General features: G+C 40.5%; 1 protein-coding gene across 3 annotated transcripts in view; it reads right to left on the reverse strand.

The window, feature by feature from the left end:
* Nucleotides 1-20,180, reverse strand: part of AMOTL1 (angiomotin like 1) — a 262,449-nt gene that overhangs the window by 100,262 nt on the left and 142,007 nt on the right. For all 3 annotated transcript variants that reach the window (XM_053708609.1, XM_053708607.1, XM_053708608.1), the window contains exon 4: nt 18,947-19,238. In XM_053708609.1, coding sequence (XP_053564584.1) covers nt 18,947-19,238 — 292 coding nt within the window. The remainder of the gene's footprint in view (nt 1-18,946; nt 19,239-20,180) is intronic.

Here is a 20,180-nt window from a genome sequence, read left to right on the forward strand (position 1 = left end):
TTTTAATACAAAAAGAAAAAATATATTTACATAGACGATAAGGAATAGGATCTCCATCCCACTCCACTCGTCTAGTCAAGTCCGCTATCTGATTCAGAGGACTGAGATTCAACAGACGGATCAGTATTGGGAACCTCTAACACCACCAAAACCTCTCTCAGAAGTAAACGCAGGCATGCCATTCTAAATCTAAATCTTCCTCAGTCGGAGGAATCAAATTAGGAGACTCCGACCCTGGAGGTTCTACCTCTGAAGCCTCAGAGAGCACCGCTTCCCCAGAAGACTGGTCGGATACAATCGTCCTCTTACACAACGGTCCTTGGGCAGGAGTGCACTGATTAACCCTTCGCTTGCACGTAGCTGGAGGAGGTAAAGCCGCTAAAGCCATAGAGATGGCCATGTGGAACCGCGCAGTAACCTCTGGTGGAAAAAAAAAGTCTCCTTCAGGCGAAGGAGCAGCGGTATTTGGGAAAACTGCATTTGTAGGAACAGAAGATTCTAGGCAAACCACCTCACGGGACGAAGAATCCTCAGAGGCGGATGGAGTCTCTCCCTGCATCTCCAGACTTTCATTAATGCTCGCACTGAGAGGCTGACAGGACTACTTAAAACTCCAGTCCCATCTCGAAGGGCAGATACCCTTCCTAAGGATATATTGGGGATGAGAGAAGTAGGGGAGGTATTTAAGCCTTTGGCTGGGGTGTCTTTGCCTCCTTCTGGTGGCCAGGTTCTGTATTTCCCAAAAGTAATGAATGCAGCTGTGGACTCTCCCTGTATTAAGAAGGAAATAGACCTTTTGTTTATTGTAAAGGGTGCACATTTTGTTTTCCTTCATGAACTTCAGGGGTATTAACAGCAGTCGGCAGGAACATTTTGGGCCCCCCTTCTCCTACAGACTCTCAGCTCTATTGGTCTCTATGACACTGCTCTCTCTTGGATCCACTCTTATATCACTAAACAGGTCCTTTTGGTGTAGTTTGCTGGCAATTACTCCTCTTCAATGCATCTGTCTGTAGGAGAAACTCAAGTCCCTGTCCTGGGTCATATACTCTTCTCCATTTATACTTCTTCACTGGGTAAACTTAACAGCTATGGCTTCAAATATGACCTCTATGTTTTTGACACTCACATCTACCTCTCCACCCCTGCTCTCTCTCCTTCTGTCCTCTTTCATGTTAGCGACTGCTTATCTGGCATTTCTTTCTAAATAGCCTCTCACCACCTAAAGATTAACATGTCTGAAACTGAGCTCCCCCCGTCTAGCTCTATTCCAATTTCTGATTTTTCTATCACTGTCGACAGCATCACTATCTCCCCATCACCCCAAGTCCGCTTCCTCGAGTTAAACTGGACTCCAATCTATTCTTCATCCCCCACATCCAATCACTCTCTTCATCCTGCTGCAACCAACAAAGGCAATAGTTCTAACATTGCCCATTTCTGAGCTCTGACAGCACAAAGCAACTAATTCACTCCCTTGTAATTTCCCAACTTAACAACTGTAATAACCTACTCACTGGCCTTCCTCTCTCCTGCCTTTTGCTCCTTCAATCCAACCTAAATGCCACTGCCAGGCTAATCCACATTTCCCGTCACTCTTTATATGCTGCACCTCTCAGTGAGGTCCTTCACTGGCTCTCCATTCACAGCAGAATTAAATTAAAAATTCTCACCTTGACCTACAAAGCCCTTACCAACACCACTTCACACTACCTGTCCTCACTCATTAACATATATACTCCAGTCCACCCACTATGTTCCAACAATGACCTGCTCTTTGCATCTTTTTTTATCACCTCTTTGCATGCTACACTGCAGGATTTCCCTCCTGCGGCACCAACCCACTGGAATGCACTTCCTCACGCTGTCAGACTTTCCCATAGTCTGTCTTCTTTTAAATGCTCCCTAAAGACATTTTTATTCAAGGAAGCCTATGTCAGGGTTTTCCCCTGTTTTGTTTGCCATGTGCTGCTGGCAGCCATTTTACTCACCTCTCTTCCTGACTATGGTGCATTGTGGGGGATGCTGCTCATTTTCTGCACTTCCTTTTATGGCCAGACTGGTGTGCATCATCCATGTGAGACAGGATGCAGTCTCAGAATTGTGATGTCATCACTTATTATTTAAAGGGCCTCTGTTCAGTATGTTTTGCCTTTGCGTTGTCTCAGACCTGTTTGTGAGAGTTCCTGTGTATTACCTGGCTGCCTGACGTCCTTCCTGGTTCCTGATCCCTGGCTTGTTCCGGACTCTGCTGTTTTCCTTGTTCCTGATTCTGGCTCGTCTGACTATTCGCTTTGGCTCCTGACTCGGCTCGTCTGACTACCAGCTCTGGTTTTGACTCCTGGCTTGTTATTTGACTTGTGGACTTTTTATTATTTTTTGCTATTAATAACGGTGTGATTATTTTTGCACTTCTCGTCTCAGTCTGATTCCTGGCACCCTGACAGCCTATCACCCAACTCAGTAACAAATTAATTCCACTTACCTAATGATTGCGCTCCCCTATCTCTGTATTAACATCATTCTCACTCTTGTAGACCTTACACATATTGTATCATTGTTTTACTTATATTACTTGTACCCACTTTATAAATAAAGCATAATAATAATAAAAATATTTTTTATTAAAAAGTGTATTTATGAGTATAATACTTTATTTAAAGGGTTTTAGATGTGTTTTGTGAAACTTTTTTTTTAACCCTTATACTTTACTTCAGGTCTCAAGTCGTGCTAAATATTCTACTGCAGTTTTAGATTTTGCTTAAAGGTACAGTCTAAACCAGAATTTTTATTGTTTTAAAAGATAGATAATCCCTTTAGTACCCATTCCCCAGTTTTGCATAACCAACACAGTTATATTAATATACTTTTAACCTCTGTGATTATCTTGTATCTAAGCCTCTGCAAACTGCCCCTTTATTTCAGTTCTTTTGACAGACTTGCAGTTTAGCCAATCAGTGCCTGCTCCCAGATAACTTCACGTGCACGAGCACAGTGTTATCTATATGAAATTCGTGAACTAACACCCTCTAGTGGTGAAAAACTGTTAAAATGCATTCTGAAAAGAGCTGGCCTTCAAGGTCTAAGAAATTAGCATATGAACCTCCTAGGTTAAGCTTTCAACTAACAATACCAAGAGAACAAAGCAAAATTGGTGGTAAAAGTAAATTGGAAAATTGTTTAAAATTACATGCTCTATCTGAATCATGAAAGTTTATTTTGGCCTAGACTTGTCCCTTTAAGTGCAGACTATAAATTTTCAATTTGTAATATGCATGCAAGTTAGAGCGTTCTCTACATCAACTAAAAATATAGGTTAACATAGTAACATAGTAGATAAAGTTGAAAAAAAAATGAAATCCATTGAGTTCAACCTATACAAATCTTAATATACTTACAATAAAAGCTCCAGTTGGGCTTAAATAAATCCCATTATAAAGGTGACTCATTTAACACCAGCAATCATATCCCTGAATTCAGTTTCTAGCCAGAAATGTATCTAAACCATTTTCAAATGTATCTAAGGTATTGACATTTACTACCTCGTTAGGTAATGAGTTCCACTATTTGATTTCTCTTACAGTAAAAAAATATTTACGTTGCTGGAGAGTAAATCTCCTTTCCTCCAGCCTTAAATTGTGACCTCTTGTCACAAACAATTTTCTTGGAATAAACAGAGCTTCCACCATCTCTGTATATGGGCCTTGAATATATTTATATAAATTAATCATGTCACCTCTCAAGCCCCTTTTTTCTAGAGACAACAGACCCAGTTTGGCTAACCTCTTCTCTGCACTAGAACGGTGTTGGTCGCACTAACCATTCTCTGGTTAACGCACTTTACCAAGGACTTGGAACATCTAGTCACGCGTATCGCGACCCATGCTATCATAAGCACGCCACTTGTAATCTGGCCCATAATGTTTTAGCGATTTGAGAAAAAAGCTATCATCAATCTGTCTGTCCATCTATCTAATACAGTGTTTACAAAAAACAGCATAAAAGCAATAAAGTGAAGGTAAACTTTGATGAATGAAAGCCAGTTTTTTAAAAATACTATTAAAAACAGGGGCACTTTCATTCATCAAAGTTTAGAAAGCAGCCGTTTTGTTTATATACTTACCTTTCTTCTCTTCACAGCCGGAGCAGCATCCCCCTCATAGAGATTCTCTCTTCACGCCTCAGCAATGACTAATCCGGCTTCCTCCAATCACGGCATGGCCTCAGGCAATGATTCCCCTAGGAGGAAAGCCGTGATTGGAGGAAGCCAGATTAGTCATCACTGACGTGTGAAGAGAGGATCTCCGGGCGGGGGAAGCTGCTCCGGCTGTGAAGAGAAAAAAGGTTAGTTTTTAAACAAAACGGCTGCTTTCTAAACTTTGATGAATGAAATGGTACAACATAGCAACTCCAGTTAACCTGGGTTATTTTTCCTGTATTGCAATGTGGAAGTTAATCGGATAAAAAATAAAATGTACATTTTTGTTACCACCCTCATTCCCCTCACACACCCTTTTTTTAGGGGGGGGGGGGGGGCAGACAGTAAAGAATAATTTAAAAATTGCTTTATGGAAGAACTGAGCATGGCAGTGGTTAAAACGCATGTTGAGCCCCATATCCATTAACAGTTGTTTTAAAACTTATACTTAAAATGCATAATAGTGTTAAAGTACAAAATGAAGGATATGAAAAAAAACATTCTGCTAACTAGTAAAAGTATCAACTATTTTAGGACTGATAAGAATCTAAATCTACTAAAGTTCTTTTTTCAAATAGGTCATAATGGTAAAAACTAAAGAAAATTTATGCTTACCTGATAAATGTATTTCTTTTTTGACACGATGAGTCCACGGATCATCTTGATTACTAATATGATATTAACCTCCTGGTCAGCAGGAGGAGGCAAAGAGCACCACAACAGAGCTGTTAAATAGCTCCTCCCTTCCCTCCCACTCCAGTCATTCGACCGAAGTTAGGAAGAGAAAGGAAAAGCCAAGGTGCAGAGGTGTCTGAAGTTTACAATAACCCACAACCTGTCTAAAAGAACAGGGCGGGCCGTGGACTCATCATGTCACAAAAGAAATAAATTTATCAGGTAAGCATACATTTTCTTTTATTTTTTAAGACACGATGAGTCCACGGATCATCTTAATTACTAATGGGATTCAATACCCAAGCTAGAGTACACAGATGATACGGGAGGGACAAGACAGGGAACCTAAACGGAAGGCACCACTGCTTGAAGAACCTATCTCTTGCAAATCTGTTCCACAGAAGCTTCATTTTTGAGCGCCCATGAGGAAGCAACAGCTCTCATGGAAAGAGCCGTAATTCTCACTGGAGGCTGCTGTCCAGCAGTCTCATATGCAAAACGTAAGATACTCTCCAGCCAAAAAAGAAAGAGAAGTAGCCATAGCTTTCTGTCCCTTACGTTTTCCTGAGAAAACCACAAACCAAGAAGAAAACTGACAGTCTTTAGTCGCCTGCAGGTAAAACTTAAAAGCACGGACCACGTCCAAATTGAGCAGAAGTCTTTCCTTCTGAGAAAAAGGATTAGGACACAAGAAAAGAACAACAATCACATGATTAATGTTCCAATCAGAAACAACCTTAGGAAGAAATCCTAATTTTGTACGTAAAACTACCTTATCTGAATAGAAATAAGATAAGGAGACTTATACTGAAATGCCGAGAGCTCTGACACTCTCCGAACAGAAGAATTAGCAACAAGAAATAAAACTTTCCAAGATAACAACTTAATATCTAAAGGAAAGAATAGGCTCAAACGGAGCCCCTTGAAGAACTCTGAAAACTAAACTCAGACTCCATGGATGAGTAACTGGTTTGAACACAGGCCTGATCCTGACCAAGGCCTGACAAAACGATTGTACATCTGGGACATCTACCAGACGTTTGTGTAACAAAATAGAGAAAGACAGAGTTTTTATCCTTTAGGGAACTTGACACTAAACCTTCATCCAAACCCTCTTGGAGAAAAGAAAAAATATAGGAGTCCTATCTACTCCATGAGTAGCCCATGGATTCACACTAATAGAAATATTTACGCCATATCTTATGATAAATTTGTCTAGTGACAGGCTTACGAGCCTGAATCATGGTCACAATGAACGAGTCAGAAAAACCCTGCTTGGATAATATTAAGTGTTCAATCTCCAAGCAGTCAGTTTCAGATAAACCAGATTTGGATGAAGGAATGTCCTTCCTCAACGGAAGTCTCCAAGGTGGCAGAGATGACATGCCCACCAGATTTGCATACCAAATCCTACGAGGCGAAGTCGGTGCTATGAGGATCACCGAAGCCCTCTCCTGCTTGATTCGAGCAATGACCCGAGGAAGAAAAACAGAGGAAAAAGTTGGGGAACACTTCCGGATGGAATTCTCCCCTGGATGAAAGGTCTGCCTGCTCAGGAAATCCGCCTCCCAGTTGTTCTACCCCTGGGATGTGGATTGCCAACAGATAGCAAGAATGAGCCTCCGCCCACTGAATTATTTTGGATACCTCTGTCATCGCTAAGGAACTCCTCGTTCCTCCCTGATGATTGATGTAAGCCACTGACGTCATTTTGATCGACTGGAACCTGATAAACTGGACCAAGGCTAACTGAGGCCAGGCCAGACCAACATTGTAGATCGCTCTCAGCTCCAGAATGTTTATAGGAAGAACAGACTCTGGCTGAGTCCCAACCCCCTAAGCCCTTAGGGAGCCAAAGACTGCTCCCCACCTTAGAAGGCTGGCGTCTGTTATCCCAATCACCCAAGATGGTCTGCGAAAGCAGGTTCCCTGGGAGAGATGATCCAGAGATAACCACCATTGAAGAGAATCCTTTGTCTCCTGCTCCAGTAGTATTTGAGGAGACAAATCCGTATAATCTCCGATCCATTGCCTGAGCATGCTTAACTGCAGAGGTCTGAGATGGAACTGAGCAATGGATGAGGTCCATTGCCGCCACTATCAGCCCATTTACCTCCATGCACTGAGCCACTGAAGGCCGAGGAGTGGACGGAAGGCCTAGACAAGTATCGATAATCTTTGACTTCCTGACATCCCGTCAGAAAAATCTTCATTAATATGAATCTATTATGTTTCCCAGAAAGTTACCCTTGTGCATGGAACTAAGAAACTCTATTCCAAATGTACCTTCCACCCGTGAAATCGCGGGAAGGATAACACCATGTCCGTGTGAAATCTTGCTTGCTGTAAGGAAGGCGCCTGGACTAGGATGTCATCCAGATAGGGCGCCACTGCAATCTCCCATAACCGAAGCACCGCCAACAGCGATCCCAGAGCCTTTGTAAAAACTCTGAGAGCTGTTGCAAAACCGAAAGGAAGAGCCATGAACTGGAAGCGTTTGTCCAGAAAGGCAAACCTTAGAACTTGAGATGATTCTTGAGAATGGCACATGAAGGCATGTGTCCTCTAAGAAAGACACATGTCCTGTATGTATGTATTGGGTACTTGTAATTACACGTAAGGGTCTCAAGGCGCTGCTCATTTTATCGATCTCGGAAGGATGAAGGTCTGAGTGGACCTCGCCGGGGATCGAACCTGCAACCCTTGGGTTGCTACAGAGCTCACCCACAGTGCCTTAGCATGCTGAGCTATCTGTCCGGCTCCTCATAAATTGACCCTCTTGGATCAAGGGAAGAATGGAACGAATAGCTTCCATCTTGAAGGATGGTACACTAAGAAATTTGTTTAGACTCTTAAGATCTAAAAAGTGGTCTGAAGGTTCCCTCTTTCTTGGGAACCACAATCCGATTGGGATACAAAACCCAGACCCTGTACCTGTATTGGAACTGGAACAATCACTCCCAGGTCTGAGAGGTCTCCTATGCAGTGTAAGAACGCCTCTCCTTTTGTCTGATCTGCAGATAATCCTAAAAGCAGAAACCTGCCTCTGGGAGGAAAACTTTTTTTTTTTTTTTTTGTTTAAAGTTTTTATTGAGGTTGTGCGAAAACAATACAACGTATATATAACATCATATCCTTGCAACAAACATAAATGGTACAATTCAGTTTAACAACTTTTGCGCAGATAAAAAGATGAAATTCTCCAAGTGTATAATCTTGTAGGGAAAAAAACAAAAACATTGGAACCTCTTTTTCTTTTCATACACTAAAATTAGCAATTTGAGTGGTCACATTAGGACCTATAAGCTTAGAGTAGTTTAGTAGTTGGGTTTTTAAATAGTAGCAATAGTGAAAATATCATTTTGCGATGTAACTAGCATTATAAAATATGTATGAATATTGAACTAGATACCCAAGCAATCTTGTTACGCTAGGTATAGAGGACAAGGTCAACTTTATATTATGCTGCAAGGGTTATTAGTAAAAAAAAACTATAGTTAGGTTGCGGCACAGGGAAGATAGGCCGCGTAGTTAGCCCTCCTACAATAGGAGGTTTATTATGGAGGGGGTGGGGGGGGGAGGTGGTAAAATGAATATAAGTAAAATATATAGCTTAGGAACTAGGAGGCTCATTATGGGTTAAGGGAGAGCAGCTAAATAAATGTGATAGGTGGCAGATACTAGGTAGGCAGGCTTTAGTGTTACAGGGCGACATAGTCATACATAAAATCACATAGATAAGGGAGAAATAAGAGTGGGCTGGTGACATATTAGATTAGTGGTGTGTCTGGCATAATGGAGCCTAGCTCTAAACTTTACAGAACTAACATGAAGTATGTAGCTCATTCAAGATATAATGTACAATAAGATACTGAATAGTAACAGTCGGGCAGGACCAGCCCGCACCAGTAGCAGGTATAGGAAACCATATGTCACCGCAAAGCAATGGCCACCACACCATGTTAAGAATGTTGCAAACTATGCCTCATATCAATAGCTCAGAATAACCAGTATTACTAATTGGGCACAGGGTCCATATAAATATGTAGGAGAGCGTTGGGTTGAATACCTGGTGAAGACCCAATCTGTATGAATAGGTGTTAATATTGGAGCATCATCATTAAGGGAAGAGAGCCAAGGAGGGTATATGCTATAGAGCAACTGTACTGCCGGACATTGTGTGTGTTAGGGAGCTGCCTCGGCCGCAGACAGCACCTTTGCAGTAGATGAATAAGTCACAGCAGTCATAGTAGTAGAAAATAGGCAACATTCTAGTGGGGGGAAGCATAGCATTACAATTTCACTAAACATCACAAATAGAACTCGTTGCATGTGCTCATTAACTCTCTATATATAAAAATATGAATATGTTCTCAAAAGTACTGTTGAATACTTACAGTTACTGCAAGCCAGCTATTAATGGGTAGCAAGCTACAGAAAGATTCTAATACGCTGGCGATAGCTAATTCTAAACGGAAACAAAGAACACACAGAGATACATGGTGAATCAAACATCTATAAAATTTATAAAAGTGAATTCTTACAGGAGTTACAGGTTAAGGAGATCATAAACAATAGGATTTAGATCTTTAGAGACAGAACTCCCTGTTAAAAAGGAACACACAAGCTGACGTTTATAAGGCATGAATAAAATAGCACCAACATATCCCATATCACCTTAACTTCTAACATTCACATGTGGCTCATTAATACGGTCAGGCAAACAATGAAAAATAAGCATATTTTTAGCATATTGAACTGCAGGGCAGTAAGACAACCAGTTCTTTAGAGGTTTAACCATATAACCTTACAGGTATAACTAGCCGAAAATAAACATAAAAAGCAGTCATGAAGGAGCAGCGGCGGCTCCTATGTTGCACTCATATATATATACCCGACAGGTATCACAAAAAGAATGTGTCTCCGTGAAAAGTCAGTCCGCTCCACATTGTAGGGGAAAGTGTCTCTTTATTCACTATGACCAGAAGTGTTTCTTCTGTCGGGGGCACTGTGACAGTGGCCGGATTAACCAATGCCTTTGCTAAGGCTAGGGGAAACACGTTGCGCACATAGTTTCCCAATGTCCATGTAATATAGACAGGACAAGTCATCCTTTGTGAGCACAGAACTGACACCATCCCCTGCTCCAAAATGTGCACTGCGTAACAGACACTGTGAATCCCAAGACCATTGAGGCGGCACAAAAGGCAAGTCTAACAGCGAAAGTGAATAGAGGAGTTTCTCCTTGTTAATGATGTGCTTGGGCTCATCAGATGTTTCTACCCGGGTATTGTGATAAGTTACCTGCTGGGCACTCTTCAACGTAGGTTCTGAAGCCACTCTCGGGCCACCACTGAAAGAGGATGGTTCGGGAGCAAGATGTAAGTATAGATTCTGTCGGGCTATCACTCCCCATCTTTGCGCAGGGCTCTGCTGACTCGGCTCTGTGACCTGCAGTGTTACCACTGTCACGGCGTGAAACTTGTCAGTGGCTATAGCTAATGAGTGCTCTCCCTCGTGAAATGTTCCACAGTGTTGCAAGGTTTGGTCTGTGGCCATATCGTTGTAGGTTTCCTCCCTTGTTGTGCCATCACCCCGTTCCTCCATAGATATACTACAGGCAGGGGGTAAGCGCCGGGGCCCCGTAGCACCACCCCCAACCTGTTCTGGAGAGATAGGCTCAATGAGGTTAGGCTGCCGGGACTGATAGCCGCCATTACTACTAGAAGCTGTGTACAGCTTGTCTGCCTAGCTAGCGTGGTGGGTGTCATGTAAGTGCCTCAGCTCCTCAAGGAAGTGGGACGAGGTCTGCATATTGCAAGCTGGGTAGGGCAACCTTGAGGAGAAGTGGATTTTCAGCTTCCTCAGAGCTAATTAGGTGGCAAGAGGCCTGCAAATAAAATGTAGCGTCCTCAAGATGGCGGCTCTCTCTCCCTGCTCTATAGTATTAGAGAGTAGTGGCGGACTGGTACAGACTCTCCGGGCCCCTAAAAGTCCATAGCAATAACATACCAGCTCTTGGGTCTATCCACATCAGTTTTGGTTATGAAAGAGTTACTGTAGAATGTGGAAAAAAACCCTAGGTTAGGATCCTGGGCCCGGGAGCTGCACCAGAACACGTCCGACCGGCTCTGCAGTTGGCTCCGCCCCCTGGGAGGAAAACTTTTGAACTCTAAATTGGGACACTATTTTCTATTGCCCAGGGATTCTGAACACCTCGAACCCAAGCTTGAGCGAAGACGGAAAGTCTGCCCCCTACAAGAACGATCCCGGATCGGGGGCATGTCCTTTATGCTGTCTTTGATTCAACAGCAGACTATTTGGATTTTTTTTTTTTGTTGAAATTGTTTAAATTTAAAAAAAAAAAAGATTAATTCCGTCAAGCCAGGTCCCAACAAGGCCTTCCCCTTGTAAGGAATTGCCAAAAACGTAGACTTAGAGCATACATCCGTAGAACAAGGCTCTAACCATAAGGCTCTGTGAGCTGGAACAGAGAAACCTGAAACCTATGCTCCCAGAATGAAACTTGAAGGGAAGATTTGAAACAAAGGAATTAGCCAATTTGAAAGCTTTTATCCTATCCTGGATCTTGTCCAGGGGAGTTTCTGACTTAGTAGTATTAGCATCAAACCAATATGCCGTCACACTAGTGATGGTAGCAAAGTACACAGCTGGATGCCATGGTAAACCCTGGTGTACATCCCTTTTTTAATTTTTGTCCTTAGGACCCTCGTAAAATCCAACTATCCTCTAAAGGTATAGTAGATCTCTTAGCTAAGCTGGAAACTACTCCTTCCACCCTAGGGAATGTTTTCACAGCCTCCTTAGCTGAGTCAACTATAGGCAACATCTTTCTAAATCTAGGGAATGCGGTCTCTTCCATTCCTTATAATTTACCGGACGCACTCGGATAGATTACACCGGTAGTGTCGGAGTCGCCCAGGGTAGCTAAAACCTCCTAAAGTAACAAATGGAGGTGTTCAAGCTAAAAATCTGAAAGAAAAACAAATTCAGGATCAAATAAAGATATTATTCATCTGAATCTGAGAATTCTCTCTCAGATAAGAAATCTGTCCACAGACTCCTAAGCAGCAAATGCCCTAGAAGGAGTAGGTGCATAAAAGTGAAATTTTTAAGAAAAATTGACACATAAAAAAACGTTACTGTCTCTTTAAATTTTAAAAGTAATGTCTTATTTCTCTGTGCAGAAGCCATGACATTAAAGAAGCAATGTCTTGTGCAGCAATTCCAGATGGAAATTGTAAGGAACCGCAGAGCACTGCATGTGTGATAGTAAAATTAATGTACACTAATTTATGTAACCTGCTTCACATATAGTAGGTTAATTAAATAAAGACTTAACCAGTTGCTAGAAAAAATGAACATATAGGCCAGAGATACTGTCTCCTTAAATGATAAAGAGAAACTCATTTTTATTATAACAAGGGCAGACATGGTTGAACACAGTAAGAAAGGATCATTAGTACTGTAAAATTCTGTCTACACCTCAGCTTGACCCCGCTGAGGCGCTAGACAGTTTCTCTTATACAAATCCTGCACTATCAGAGCGCTGTCTGAAGCACACACATTTAAACAAGAATACCTCTGTGACTGCCGAAAACCGGAAGTGTTAGGGAGGAAATGATTTCTGAACGGCACCATCCTCCCCTACTAGCGGATAGACAGAACTGTTAGGAGGGAGGAGAGAATGGCTTGGCGCCCTTTGCAAGCTCCGCCCCTCGTGGGCGATACCCAAGCCCTCTCTCAGTCGCCATTATGTTTTTAGTAAATGTACCGGGAGCAACTGACTGGACTGTAACTGTACTCAATGTAAAAGATGCTATTCCGTCTTGCTACACTCAAACTGTAACAGTTATATGCAATATAAATGAATAAAAAGCCAATATGAATCTCCGGTCGCCATTATGTATTTTAATAAATGTACCGGGAGCCACAGGCCAAACCTCCTGCAACTGTACTCAATAAAAACAATGCTGTTCCGCTGTTATTACACTGCGGTCGTCATAGACTAAACACAGCCATCGGGAGAAAAGAATCCCATGTCTCCTTTATGGACAAACTGAACAGCTACATCTGATAGCTCTACTGTTTGCAGGCTTTCCTTTAAGCATTTTATGCCCATCAAACCACATGTCTAAGAGTCCACAGCTAACATATGTAATCACCCAGGCGGCCTTATTAATAGATGAGACCGTCTGGAAATAAGAAACATGCCAGTGCCTGCGTCCTAACTGCCTTAATGTCCCCTACTAAAACCCAGTGTAATGAGGTTAGATGAACAAATAACAAAGTGCCCAAACTTTCTCTGAGATCCTCTCCCCCAGAAAAGAAGTTAGCACTTACCTTATTTTCTGCCTGGAAGCAAGGCAGTTCCCAGGTTTAAGTGGTCCTTTCCCTCCCATGGACCTGAAAATAAATGAAATTCCTGAGTAAAATCCCTCAGGTTTTTAGGGTTAGGGCAGCAGAGTATGGGAGGCGCAGTGAGAATTATGTCCCACCAGTTCCCATTGCTTTAAAGCCACCAAAGCTCTACTGTAGAGACTGATATGGACTACGGCTACACCCTAGGACAAAGCAGTACAATCGTGCACAACTTTAAAAATAATAAACTCTTGATTGAAGAATCTAATCTAACACCTCACTTTACCTCTTCCTATTACTAACGTAGGCAAAGAGAATGACTGGGGTGGGAGGGAAGGGAGGAGCTATTTAACAGCTCTGCTGTGGTGCTCTTTGCCTCCTCCTGCTGACCAGGAGGTGAATATCTCATTAGTAATTAAGATGATCCGTGGACTCATCGTGTCTTAAAAAAGAAAGGTGTACTAAGTTTCTTTTCCTTAATTTTATTTTACAAATGAGGTACAGCAGTTATTTCTTACTACTCATAATATAAAGGGTATGAAACCCAACATTTTTTGTGTGATTCAGACAGAGTATACAATTTTTTTTTTTAAACGTTTCCAATTTACTTCTATTATCAAATTTGCATAGTTCCAATTGTTGAAAAGATACCTAGGTAAGTGTCTGGAGTACTACAGGAAATAGTGCTGCCATCTAGTGATCTTGCATATGGATAACATTCTTGCAAAACTGCGGCCATAAAGTTCTCCAGACACGTGCACTCTCCTGAGCTTACGTCCCTGCTGTTCAACAAAAGATACCAATAGAACAAAGACAATTTTATAATAGAACTACATTACAAAGTTGTTTAAAATTGAATGCTCTATCGGAATAATGAAAGAATTTTTTTTTGGTTTCGTAGCCCTTTAAACATTATACAGGGAATTAAACGGTTAGTTTAAAGGGACACTCAGGTTAAATTACATTTTCAGGATTCAGATACAGCATGTAATTTTAAACAACTTTCCAATTTACTTCCATTTAAAAAAATGGGCACAGTCTTTTATATTTACAATTTTTGAGTCACCAGATTCTACTGAGAATGTGCAAGAATTCAGACTATACGTATATGCATTTGTGATTGGCTGATTGGTATCACATGGTACAAGGGGAGTGGAAATATACATAACTTTGAAATTTGTTATAAAAAAATCTACTACTCATTTGAAGTTCAGACTAAGTACTATTGCATTGTCTTGTTATCTTGCATTTGTTGATTATGCAAATCTAATGTGTTGACTGGTCCTTTAACATCCCTTTAGCGTACAGTGGGGGTAACCGTATTTTATGGGGGGGGCAGAGCATATTTGAGAGATTTCGGCTTACAGCAAGTTTAATGTCCGCTTTCACGTCTTCCACTAGACTCGCATGTGTTTCTGGTTAGAGGTTGCTGGCATGTTTATCTCACTGTTGTAATCTCAGAACACAGAAGAAAACTGGTAAACTGCCAACCAAAGCAAAGACATATATGGAATGGTCAACATCTGCCGGAGTTCTGTAGTCACGTTACACTGTGTTACCAAATGTGCTGTTGTTTTAAACAGCCGAACCCCTATAGCAGTATTCAGCAATTGTTACTGCACATTTAGAGGGAAATAAACCAGGCAAAGCTTGAAAACATATACCAACAGGCAATGCAAATAAACATGCTTAGTCCCAACCCTCACAGAGTATACAAACTGAAATGATTTGTTTTCCCATAAAACAGAAAACGTACAGATGAACTCAGGTCAATACTGTAATAAGCCACCCAAAATAAGAATCAAATCTGTCCTCTTTTTTTCTGTGTATCATCTAAAAAATAAAATCAAGAAGTGTCTGCCCTTTTATCTCGTTTGAAAACGGTGGATTTTTCCTGAAAACCTAAAGAACACACGGCAGGCTTCACAAGCCTAACCTGCCACATCTTGTATTATATACATCTTGTATATATAGTATTGTTGTCTCCAGACTAGGTCCGTATTGGCTCCTCCGAGTAAGGAAACTGTAGGGTGGAGTTTGACCATTAAAAAACAAATGAAAACAAGGTCAGACTTGGTTGATATGTTAATCTATTGGAAGACTGTATAAAGATGTTGTTATTAGAAGCGGTTTATTTAAAGGGATAGTAAAGTCCAAATTAAACTTTCATGATTCAGATAGAGCATATAATTTTAAACAACTTTACTTTTATCATCAAATTTGCTTTGTTCTCTTGGTAATCTTAGTTGAAAGCTAAATCTAGGAGGCTCATATGCTAATTTCTAAGCCCTGAAGGCCGCTTCTTATGTGAATGCATTTGACAGTTTTTTACAGCTAGAGGGCGATTGTACATGTGTTTTACATAAATAACATTGTGCTCACGCACATGTAATTATTTAAGAGTCAGCACTAATTGCCTAAAATGCAAGTCTGTCAAAAGATCTGAGATAAGGAAGCAGTCTGCAGAAGCTTAGATACAAGGTAATTACAGAGGTAAAAAGTATATTTCTATAACAGTGTTGGTTATGCAAAACTAGGGAATGGTAAATAAAGGGATTATCTATCTTTTTAAACAATTACATTTTTGGTGTTTACTATCCCTTTAATCATGGCTGTAAATGCTGAGGCTGTTGAAAAAGACAAAATGTGCAGTGAACATAGATAAATGCTTACTGGTGATCTGTAATCAGTCATCTTCTAACAGGCAACTCTGACGCTTTCACAACTGCGTTATTAACCCCTTATCGACCAGCGACATACCCTGTACATTGCTGGTCTTTCTATGGGGATGACTTTTTCAATAGCGCAGTCTCGCCGCTGGTAGCAAGCCTGCAGGAGGGAGGTAGGGTCTATTAGCGTGGTACCCAGACAATCCCTTTTTTAACGACCACCGAAGTACCCTGTACGTAGTGGTCATTAAGGGGTTAAAGGGACATAAAACACAAATTTTTCTTTCATCAATCATTTAAACAACTTTCCAATGTACTTCTGTATCCTTTGTTGAGGAGTATATATGTGTGTGTATATATATATATATATATATATATATATATATATACACACAGTGGATATAAAAAGTCTACACACCCCTGTTAAAATGTCAGGTTTCTGTGATGTAAAAAATGAGACAAAGATAAATCATTTCAGAACTTTTTCCACCTTTAATTTGACCTATAAACTGTACAACTCAATTGAAAAACAAACTGAAATGTTTTAGGTAGAGGGAAGAAAAAATATAAAAATAAAATAATATGGTTGCATAAACTAATACTTTGTTGAAGCACCTTTTGATTTTATTACAGCACTCAGTCTTTTGGGTATGAGTCTATCAGCATGGCACATTTTGACTTGGCAAGATTTGCCCACTCTTCTTTGCAAAAACACTTTAAATCTGTCAGAATGCGAGGGCATCTCCTGTGCTCAGCCCTCTTCAGATCACCCCACAGATTTTCAATCGGATTCAGGTCTGGGCTCTGGCTGGGCCATTCCAAAACTTTAATCTTCTTCTGGTGAAGCCATTCCTTTGTTGATTTGGATGTATGCTTTGGGTCGTTGTCATGCTGAAAGATGAAGTTCCACTTCATGTTCAGCTTTCTAGCAGAAGCCTGAAGGTTTTGTGCCAATATTGACTGGTATTTGGAACTGTTCATATCTCCCTCTAGCTTAACTAAGGCCCCAGTTCCAGCTGAAGAAAAACAGCCCCAAAGCATGATGCTGCTACCACCATGCTTCACTGTGGGTATGGTGTTCTTTTGGTGATATGCAGTGTTGTTTTTACACCAAACATATCTTTTGGAATTATGGCCAAAAAGTTCAACCTTAGTTTCATCAGACCATAACACCTTTTCCCGCATGCTTTTGGGAGACTTCAGATGTGTTTTTGCAAAATGTAGCCTGGCTTGGATGTTTTTCTTCATAAGAAAAGGCTTTAGTCTTGCCACTCTACCCCATAGCCCAGACATATGACGAATACGTGAGATTGTTGTCACATGTACCACACAGCCAGTACTTGCCAGATATTCCTGCAGCTCCTTTAATATTGCTGTAGGCCTCTTGGTAGCCTCCCAGACCAGTTTTCTTCTCGTCTTTTCATCAATTTTGGAGGGACGTCCAGTTCTTGGTAATGTCACTGTTGTGCCATATTTTCTCCACTTGATGATGACTGTCTTCACTGTGTTCCATGGTATATCTAATGCCTTGGAAATTCTTTTGTACCCTTCTCCTGACATATCCTTTTAACAATGAGATCCCTCTGATGCTTTGGAAGCTCTCTGTGGACCATGGCTTTTGCTGTGAGATGCGACTAAGAAAATATCAAGAAAGACCAACTAGAGCAGCTGAACTTTATTTGGGGTTAATCATCGGCACTTTAAATGATGACAGGTGTATGCTGACTCCTATTTAACATGATTTTGAATGTGATTGCTTAATTCTGAACACAGCTACATCCCCATTATTTTAGTTTTTTTTGTTTTCGTCCCTCCACCTAAAAGATTTCAGTTTGTTTTTCAGTTTATAGGTCACATTAAGTGAAAAAAGTTCTGGAATGATTTATCTTTGTCTCATTTTTTGACATCACAGAAACCTGACATTTTAACAGTGGTGTGTAGACTTTTTATATCCACTGTATATATATACATACATATAAATATATACATACACATATATATACACATACACACACACGTACATACATATTCCCAGTATTGCATTGATGTTCCTTCAACAAAGGATACCAAGAGAATGAAGACATTTCCATTATAAAGGACATTAGAAAGTTGTTTAAAATGTTATGTTCTATCTGAACCATGAAAGAAAAAAATTGTAGGTTTCATGTCCCTTTAAGGCGGTATGAAGCTACCTAGAGTGGGCTAAATGCAACTTGATAAAACTCAGTAGGAAACAGTGGGTAAGTAGTCCATTACTTTTGCAGTTTTTTTTAGCTGAAACCAGGAACCTTTTGCAGGAATGCAGGTACCCAAGCCTCTTTGTAATATAAATTAAATTATTGTGGGGGAGATTACAAGTGGATCGCTATTTAGCAAAGTCGCTAAGGCGCTAGAAGTAAGCTTTTTTCACATGTCAGGCTACACTTGTATTACAGGTTGAAAGTAAAAACGTATCGTGCTCGAGCTAACCCGACACAGCTTACTTCTAGTGCAATTAGAATATTGCACACGCGATAACGTATTCCCCATATAAGTCAATGGAGCAAAAAAAGCGGGGGTGGGGGGGGTTGGCTGGGAAACTCTACTCGCCGCTAACCCGACATAAAAAGAGACCTCAATGCTAAAGTCCTTTGCCTGACTTTTTTTGCCCTAACACCTGAGACCTCATATCTTTGAGTCCTTATAAAACTTTTGTGTGCAATATTTTTTTAATACTTTTATTAGATTAATATGATGTATTTTTGATGTGTTTTGTGAAACTTTTTTGTTTTGCAAAACAGTTAACCAAAGCTCTGAGTACGCGCCAACCCGACAAGCATTAACTTGAATTGCGCTCAAGCGATCGTGTTTACTTTCAACTTGTAATACGAGCGTAATTTAACCTGAGCGCAAACTATCGCAAAAACCTGATACATTTGCGCTCCACTTGTAATCTGGCCCTTCGTTTTCATATAAACACTTACTAACATTATGCATTAGAAATCAAAAACATTCAATGCTCAGTCGCAGTAACCCTGCCTACCTTTTGGAGCTTGTCTTCTCTTTCGTAACCGCTCTCCAATTGCTGGCGCAGAACATGGTTCTCCTTGGTTAAAATCTCCACCATATGCTGAGCCCGCTCAACTATGGCAAACGTTTCAGGTGGCAGCTGCTGGTTCGGTGAAGGAGATGGAGGTGGGTGAGAGTTCATGCCCATAGGCAAAAGTGATAAGGTTGTGGAGTACAGAGAGCTGCTGTTTGAAGACGCATGTGAAGACATAGGACTGTGATGCTGCAATGTCATGGAGGGGAATGGAATCTGCTGGAATTGACGGCTGCAAATAAAACATCAAATTATGGAGTGGGTGCTAAAATTAGATGTAAATATACAGCTTAATTACGCATTGACGAACAGATTTAGAGAACAACAAATCTAGTACGTTTTTTAATTACTGTATGACTCATTCCAGTGATGCCAAAGTTGTTTGCATTTTAAATTTAATTGACTTTTCTATATCAATTCTAAATTAATCTGGTACTACTGTAAAAACACTACTATAGTGTGTAAGTAAAAGTACTGTTAAAGGGATAGTAAAACCCAAATGTTTTCTTTCATGATTCAGATAGAGCATGCCATTTTAAGCAGCTTTCTAATTTACTCCTATTATCAATTCTTCTTTGTTCTCTTGCTATCTTTATTTGAAAAGCAAGAATTTCCGCTTAGAAGCTGGACCATTTTTGGTTCAGCACGTGGGTTGGGCTTGCTGATTGGTGGTTAACTGTAGCCACCAATCAGCAAGTGCTATCCAGGGTGCTGAACCTAAAATGGTCCGGCTCCTTAGCTTAGATAGCAAGAGAACAAATAAAAATTGATAATAGGAGTAAATTAGAAAGTTTCTTAAAATTACATGCTCTATCTGAATCACGAAATAAAAAATGTGGGTTTACTATCCCTTTAACCTCTTGAATAACGGAGGGTTGCAACACAATGGAATTTATTGCTCATTTTAAAAAGGGCAGTTAACATTTTTTGCATGTAAAAAAAAATGAATTTTTGTTTATTTTGAAGCTTAAAAGAAGTGCAAGTCTGTGTACAGTGTGGGCTTAAGGACTGATTGCTCACTGGCTGATAAGCAGAACTCTTTCAACTTGTTGGAGACTGAAACACCTTACAAAAAAAAAAAAATAGTTATTATTTTCTCATTGCAGGAACTTTAGTTTTTACAAAAAAATGTAATACATTTTATAAAACTTTCTTTTAGATACGGCATAGAAAA

The sequence above is a fragment of the Bombina bombina genome, chromosome 3, assembly GCF_027579735.1.
Source record: "Bombina bombina isolate aBomBom1 chromosome 3, aBomBom1.pri, whole genome shotgun sequence".
Lineage (NCBI taxonomy): Eukaryota > Metazoa > Chordata > Amphibia > Anura > Bombinatoridae > Bombina > Bombina bombina.